We start from the raw sequence: 8426 nt of genomic DNA on the forward strand, positions 1-8426 counted from the left end.
GAAGTATTGGGGAGAGGTGATTAGACAGGACTTGGCTCAGCTTCACATTACCGAAGACATGACTCTAGATAGGAAGGAGTGGAGGTCGCGTATTAAGGTTGAAGGTTAGTAGGGCTAGCGTGTTGTCTCTCCTTGCAAGGGTAGGGGTTGTTAGCGTGTGTAGTAGTCCTAGTCTTGCACTTGCAGTTCTTGTCTGTGATACCTATAGCCTTATGTTGTTAATGCGTCTCACTTCTCTCATTGTTTATTGATGTTACTGTCTTCCTTTGTTGATTGTATACTATCTTTCGTATTGGATGGTATGTTTATACACTGTTTTCCTCGCCTTTTACTTGGATTCGATGTACTTGAGCTGAGGGTCTTTCGAAAACAGCCTCTCTACCTCGCACGAGGTAGTGGCAAGGTCTGCGTACACTCTACCCTCTCCAGACCCCACCTAGTGGGATTTCACTGGGTATGTTGTTGTTGTTGTTGTTATTAGCTTAACTGAATTTATTGAACTAACTACTTCTCTTTTTTGACATCATCTTTATCACTTTCAGTGTAATTTTCAAGATTTTCTTCAAGTAATATCGGCAATTGTATGCCCGGTAACACTAAATTCATAGTGCATACATTACAACTCACAAAATATTGTGCTACCTAATACATCTTAGAACTATAATTAAATTATTCCATACAAAATACATATGCCTTCTATATATTCCATCCGGAATACAACAGGTATACCTGATCCATTTCAATAGTAATCCTTAGATCGGCAATGCCTGATGGCTTAACCAATTCTTAGTTCTTACTTATCCTATCTTTGCTTAAACACCGTTAAGATCAGTCCTGACTTTCAATTGCATCGTTAATATTTACTGCGATGATTTTTGCCTTATCATTACTTGAGTCGAGGGTCTAACGGAATATCCTCTCTATCTTCACAAGGTAGGAGTAAGGTTTGTACACACCACCCTCCAAACCCCACTTGTGGGATTACACTATGTTGTTGTTATCTTTTAACTATAAAATGTATGAGACTTGAATAGACAGTTACCCGTCCCTAATAAAACAACAATGCCATTTCACTTTTTCACAACATTTTTTCTTTGGAACTTGATCCAAACTTGCTACTATTGTTATGAGATTTGAAATGCATAGGTAACAAGTTATAGGGCCAGGAATTATAAATCTAAATTGAGAAATTATAGCAGCAAGCAGCACATCTAAGTCAGGAACCCAGCCATTCTTTTCAGCAATACCATTGAGCAGGATTAGTTGATAATCTTCATCAATTACTACTGTGAAACTTGACAGTTAAATCTCAGCTCAAATTACATCATTTTAATTCTATTTGGTTAGTTATGCACATCCTACATTAGAAGATGAGATGAAGGTGTGCAATCACAAAGGTGTCAAGATAGAGGTTTACAGCTTCGAACTAAAATTACTGATACGATCCCAATATCATAGCTTTAATGATAAACGCTCTCTCAGTCTAGGCCAGGATTAGAAGTAATAGCCCTTAACTAACACAAATATTATTTGTTTTCCCTATATAAAGATGCTCATATATAGAACTACTAGATGGTTTTGGTGAAAAATTTAGGATGTAAATGCAAATCATTTCATCCATGTGATTAGTCTTAAGTTACCACGGCAGAGGAGCAAGCACATCCCGATCTGGAAAGATAAAGTGTCCAGCTAACTAAAGGGGAAACTGAAGAGAGAAGGCTTACTTGTTACCAAGAAGAAAACATCCACTCCTGAGAGTAATCTTGTCTCTCAAACCTAGTTCCTTGTATCTTTGGTGCCTTTCCTATTATAGACAAAACAATTTGATAAGATGAGGACCAAGAACCTCCAATAGCATGAGTAAAATAGGTATGAAGCATGTACAGATTGAGAAATGGAAACAAGGGAAATACAGAAAATTGAAGGGAAGCTATTGCACTGACTAGACAATGTAAAATTGTAAATATGGGGAAATACAAAGCCGAGAACATCTAGAAACAGTTTAGAAAATGGAATCATAAATGTTTCTGCAATTTTTATGTATGGAACATTAAAAATCGCACATGCTTTATGCTACTCTTATGAATTTAAATAGTTTGGAAGCTAATTCATAGGCCTCAAAAGAATGGACTTGGCAGATGGAGGAAGTGGAACAGCTAAGTTTTACTAACACCAACCTAACCCTGCCATCAGGGAAAAAGACATGGAAACTCGATTAAGATGTGACAGAAAAGTTGGGGACCTTCTTCGAGAAAGCTGCAAATGGATTTATATCCTCTTCATACATCTTCTTGTAATTGGACTCCTCATCTGAGCTGAAACCACTTCCTAGGTCTTCTGCATACTGAGAATGAGAAAGCAGCATATCAGAAGAAAAAGAAATCAACGCAGACTGTGAAATCAACAATAAAATCAGACAGGTCACCTTCTTTAATCCTCTTGAAATCACTCTCTCAGAATTATGATCTTGAACATAACGGATTTTTCCATAAAGTTTGACATTATCTGCTTTTGTTTTCTTAAGTTCTGAGGTCAACACACCTATCTTCTCATTCAGAAGTCTAATTTCCTAGAAAGATCAAGATTTAATAACAATGACCCTTGTAGCACGAAAGACACATTTCTGAGGTTTTATAGAAGGTAAGTGGAAAGATTAGAGATCATTTCAGAAATAAAGGAAAAAAGAATGAAACCTCTTCAGTTTCCTGCAAGCGAGCCCAGAGGAGGTCTCTTTAATATATGTCAATTTATTGTAAGCTCATATTCATAATATAGGAATATTATAGCATTTTAGAACTTCAAATGTATGAATCAAAAGCATTGAACTTTTGGAAATCTAATAGTAAACATCAATAGATGGCTCGATAACCTTATCATTATATCATGATGATCTATGATCCCCATCCAATACTCTTCTCTCTCCACATCCATCCCTTGATCAGATGTCATTTATTTTTATCAATTGTATTATTGTTTCATATGGTTTTAGATTAGTTTCTCATCACTTGTTCCTCCGCCTCACAGAGGTGGATCCCCAAGGTTTCTTCAAGACCACTGGGGTTATGCAATCTTTTGGGGTAACCATAAGCGTTATCCAAAAAAGAAGGTCTAATTGTTCAGTGACTAGTTCCCCAAAGGAGTCAGTTAGAGGAACGGGAGACGTAGTTGTAAGAGTTCAAAATTTAAAACTTTTAACTGAACCCATATTGATCAACATCATATTCCATAGTGCTCTGACGTGCGTTACTCGAACCAACAGTCTTACGGAAACAGCCTTTTTACCTCCCGAGTTAGGGACAAGGTATGCGTACATTCTACCCTACCTAGACCCTGCTTATGGGCTATACTTTGTTGTTGTTGTTGATGATGAATATCATTATACACAAAACAATCATTTGAAAAATTAATTACTGAGTTAGAGACAAAAGTATGTAAAGAACTAAGTCATAGAAATCAGAAAGAAGCATACAATGCCAAATGAACATTTTTCTCTACTAAATTCACTTCATCACTAGCAATCGAAATCCAACTAAAAGCCGAGCTAATTTCCATTCTGTCATTCTATCTCTCTGCTCCAACATTTTGCAGCAAAATGCAAAGCAACTTGACTGAACTGTAGCTAAAAATCCGATTATTGCATCAGATAAACTACTGATAACTAGAACATAAAGGCGAAATTGCTCTTGCCTAGTGTTAAAGTGAACTAATTCCAAAATTAAAATAGATTTGACGAAATTTAACAGATAATTGCGCCAACACATACCTCTCCAGTAGCGAGGGGAGTAGAAGAAGACGAACTTTTCGCCTTCTCCCTCTCTGATCCAGTGATCCTCCTTCCTGAAGTTGCTATGGAGAAAGTTGAACAATTTTTTATTTTTTTCTATATATAGGTTCCCGTTGCAAAAAGCTCCTATTAACGTAATAATTGACATGTCTTACCACATTATTTCTATTATAATTAATATTTAATATTATACTAAGTATAAAATATGGGAAAAAAAATATAATATGTTAAAAGTGATAAGTAAAAATAAATATTAGTTTTTAAATAATAGACAAGAAAAGTGAATAGAAGAAGTATTAGTTTAATATTACAATTTGACCTTCTCCAAAGATTTGAATATAATAAAAACGCTTCCCTATGATATATCAGAGATCTCAAGTTTTCAGTTTTATGAGTATTTTTTCTCACTTCAAAACGTGTAATGTTGGTCAAGTAATACCAAATGGCGTACTATTTAGTTTCTGAGGAGTTCGTAAATGGATAAAACTTAAAAGGAAAAAAGGGAGTACACAAATTCTATAAGAAGATGTGATTAGTAGTGGGGTAATATTTTAATGGGATACAAAGTTTAAATGAAAGAAATATTTTTAAAATTTACGACTTTAACTTAATTTATACAATGATGTTTAATTGGACAGACAATTGTTTGTAAGTTAAGCCAAGGTATACAATTTGTGCACTATTTGAATCAATCCAATTTATTATAATGAGATTTCTAGTCGCAAATGATAAATGTGAATTGTAATTACAAAATGGTATAAGGTGTTGAGCGCAATTTATAAATCGTGGAATGTATTTTTAATTCACAAAAAGCAAAGTTTGATAGAGAGAAATTGGTCGGGTTCACCCGCAATTTGAGAAAATTTTAAAAGAATTAATGGCCATTTTAACAAATTGTAGAAGTTCAGAAATTGCTTAAATGTTGTACTTGTTACACTTTTACTTCATCCATACTGTGTCGTTAGAAAATCAATCTCGTATTTGTCTCTATCATATCATTGTTAGCATCAAGGGAAAAATGGTCATCTTTCCTAACAAAGGTATGATATTGAATTAAAAGTTTAGTGATGGGAAAATTTGTTTGATTTAAAAAAATATAAAGATATATATCTTTTTCAATATTTATTTACAATATAATTCGCAGAATCAATACCTCATCAAGTCTTTTACATATGACACTCAAAGTCCAAAGATGAATTATTGGAATTCTACAATCAGTATATTGCAAGTTATATAAGTAAAAGTCGTCGCTCACTGCTTTACAAGTGTACAAATATTTTAGGCTTTTAGTTGACTTTGAAGAAAGATGCTCACATTGCTTTGTGGACTAAGTCTTTGGTTTAGAGTTGTCATCATCACGATACTACTGAAATTCCATGATAACTGCAATGACTTACTGGCATTGTCTGTATAGGTAAACCAGGTCAAAGTTGTCGATAGTGGCAAATTTTGTTCACATCTCTACGTTTTTCTCATTGTAATGCTGTTAGTTGAATGATAATTTTCATGTTAAGCACCGACTAGAGCTAGGATTTGGAGTTTATAACTGAACCCATACGTGATATTGTAGCTTCACCCCGGCTACAAGCATATTCAAAAGGAAACTGAGTGTTCACATATTATTAGGAACTTAATAAATAGAGGATACTTAAAGAAAAGAAATAATATTCCCATTATCTCCCTTCAATCATAAGATAGTTGACATCAATCAACTATGCAGGAACGTGGAATTAACATGTCCCTCGACAGCCGAATTTACCAAAATTAAACAGAGCCTAGTGGGGGAGGGGTGATTAATTCCCACACATTTCCATAATTATTAGTATAAAATGTCTATTAATAGTCTTCTATCAACTCAGATCATCTAAATATAAAGTACCCTCTTTCTTCTTTCATTCAACAAAGAGAGTGAAGAAGAAATGGGGCGTATAGGTGCAAAACCCATTCATCAGTTCCAAGTTCAACACCAAAATGATAATGATCAGCACCAGCTACAGCCTCATCAAGAATACGCTTCTCAAGTGGAAAGTTTTGATCATTATCAAGCCCCTGAAACCATTGATGAAATACATCCACCATCCATTGAGTCTTTCCATGAAGATCTTTATCCAGAAGAAAATCAAGATGAACCATCACAAGAACTGACAATGGCAAGTGAATCACAGGAAAATCAAGACTCAGTACTACAGCAACAATATGTACAGGCAGCACCTCAGCAAATGAGCAGGCCTGTGACCACACAGGTTTCTCAGCAAAATGGAAAGCCTCAGAGGCCAAGGAAGCAGCCTAAGCCCAAATCACCACTACACCCTAGCCAACACAACAGCTTTCCCATTCATGACCCTCAACCTCAAGCAGAAGCCTTTCCTCCACCTCAGTCTCAACCCTTGCCACATCCCTTCCGACCTGCTCAAGATTACTATGAGCCAGACACCTTTCCTCCTACGCAAGAAGAAAAAGAAGAAGAACACACATTTCCTCCAACTGTGCCACAGGCCTTCCCTCCTGCTCAGGACAGTTATGAACCACAAGGTTTTCCTCCAACTCCTAATAAAGCACATGCTTTTCCACCACCTCAAGTTGATCCCCTATTATATTCTCCTCATGCTAGACCACACGCATTTGTGCCTCAGAATCATAATGTGCCAGTTTTTACCAACTCTCAGCCTCAAGCAGGTACTAATTTTCCACAGTACAGTTTAGCGCAAGGTTCACAAATAGGAATGGGTATGGGACAATACCAACAAGGGACGCAACCAGCATCTCCCATGATGGGAATCCCCTTCAAGCCACTTCTTCCAACTGAATCTTGGAAGACTGGATTGTTTGATTGCATGGAAGACCCCACAAATGGTAAACAGTTTTTAATCTCATGCACTCAAGCACACACACAGACAAAGGAACTGTTCAATTTGCTTACGAAAGTAAAAGTTTCAATGTGATTTACTAGCTTGTGCAAACTTTCAGCTCTCATCACAGCATGCTTCCCCTGCCTGACATTTGGACAGATTGCGGAGATTGTAGACTCTGGACAAACTCGTAAGTGATACATAGATAAGAAAACAAAAATGGAAATTCTTACACTTCATAGCAGTTCCCTTCTGAATTCTCCTTACTTTCATAATTATCTTTTATTAACCCTGGATACTCTCTCCTTGTCTCTCTTTTTTGTGTATACTATAGCTTGTACCACTAGCGGCTTTATCTATGGGGCAATTCTTATGTTCATTGGAATGCCTTGCATAATGTCATGCACCTATCGTACAAAGTTGAGGAGCCAGTACGGGCTAATTGAATCACCGGCACCTGACTGGGTAATCCACTGCTTTTGTGAATACTGTGCTCTGTGTCAAGAATATCGAGANAATGTCATGCACCTATCGTACAAAGTTGAGGAGCCAGTACGGGCTAATTGAATCACCGGCACCTGACTGGGTAATCCACTGCTTTTGTGAATGCTGTGCTCTCTGTCAAGAATATCGAGAGCTTCACCACAGAGGACTTGACCCTTCAATTGGTAATTCTACTTACTACCTTATTTTATTTTATTTTTATAATCCTAGGTCAATTGTATCACGGTCCTTATCTATAAATTATGAACCAGACCTCCGTTTTATGGGTTTCGCAATTATAGTTGTCATATTTCTAAACTATATGGACTGTTCTTCATTGACAGGATGGCAAGGAAATCAGGCACAGAAACAGAACATGCAGCTACAACAAGCTACCATGGTCCCTCCAGTTCACCAAGCCATGGGCTGATTAATTTGTAGAAACTAAGTATTTATATTGTGCTTCTCTCTAAATTTTGTTCTGTCTTTTAACTTTTCAGATCTTTGTCTATATGTATGTTTCTGTGTTCCTTTGCGATTTGTAATTCCCCAATGGGAAAGAGAAATAATGCTAAATTTTCAAATGTTCCTAGAATTTTCATAATGAAGAACTATCTTTTAATGCAAAGGAACTTTCATAGCTCATCAGATGGCACCATTAATTCCCTTACTGAAGTTAGATTATGGTAGCAAGGCTAGCTTTAACTAAGTACTTTAATTAGGTTCACTTTCCACAGGTAAAATTTACGTTATAGATGATACTACTCTACTTATGAGAACAATTTTGATCCCTTTCCTGATACGAATTGTCTTGGGGCAGCTATAGGAACAATGTTTATTTACAATTCACTGCAACTCACAACCAAGTGGGTAGGGGTGTGCACTATTCGGATTAAACCGAATAATCAAACCAAATCAAACAAATTTTTATTTGGATTGGTTTTTTGGTTTTTTGGTTTTTCGGATTAGTTTTGGATTAATAAATTACTTTGTTTTGATTTGGTTTCAGATTTTAAAAAATAAAAACCGAAAAAAACCGAATTATATATATATAATGTTTAGGTTTAGAATAAAGTTGGAGTTAATCACTTTTGTTCCTTTTTGGTTATTGCCTTTCATGATGATTACGTTTATATTTTATGTTTGAATTACATCTATAATAGGTATACTTATAAGTATTGTGTTTTAAGTTTTACTTATGATTTATATTAGAAAGAATATGTTAGGGATGTGTTGGAAGTCATTAATTTAAGAATTTAATTATATTTTTAGTTGCTTTATTTATAATTCTAGAATAAGGATTAGGTTAA

The 8426-nt window shown here is 35.6% G+C and overlaps 2 protein-coding genes across 2 annotated transcripts; one reads left to right on the top strand and one right to left on the bottom strand.

Moving 5' to 3' along the window:
* Positions 1–1511: 1511 nt before the first annotated feature.
* LOC125857736 (protein CASP-like) lies at positions 1512–3944 on the bottom strand. The gene is made up of 5 exons (XM_049537363.1): positions 3940–3944; positions 3764–3866; positions 2426–2569; positions 2243–2344; positions 1512–1804 (listed from the first exon to the last, which is right to left on the bottom strand). The coding sequence occupies exons 1-5, from the start codon at positions 3942–3944 to the stop codon at positions 1721–1723; spliced, it is 438 nt and encodes a 145-aa protein (XP_049393320.1). The 3' UTR covers positions 1512–1720.
* Positions 3945–5619: 1675 nt separating this feature from the next.
* On the top strand, positions 5620–7745 carry LOC125858028 (pollen-specific leucine-rich repeat extensin-like protein 1). The gene is made up of 5 exons (XM_049537704.1): positions 5620–6637; positions 6752–6823; positions 6968–7064; positions 7183–7301; positions 7461–7745. The coding sequence occupies exons 1-5, from the start codon at positions 5704–5706 to the stop codon at positions 7544–7546; spliced, it is 1308 nt and encodes a 435-aa protein (XP_049393661.1). The 5' UTR covers positions 5620–5703; the 3' UTR covers positions 7547–7745.
* The last annotated feature ends 681 nt before the right edge of the window (positions 7746–8426 follow it).

The sequence above is a fragment of the Solanum stenotomum genome, chromosome 3 (genome assembly GCF_019186545.1).
Source record: "Solanum stenotomum isolate F172 chromosome 3, ASM1918654v1, whole genome shotgun sequence".
Classification (NCBI taxonomy): domain Eukaryota; kingdom Viridiplantae; phylum Streptophyta; class Magnoliopsida; order Solanales; family Solanaceae; genus Solanum; species Solanum stenotomum.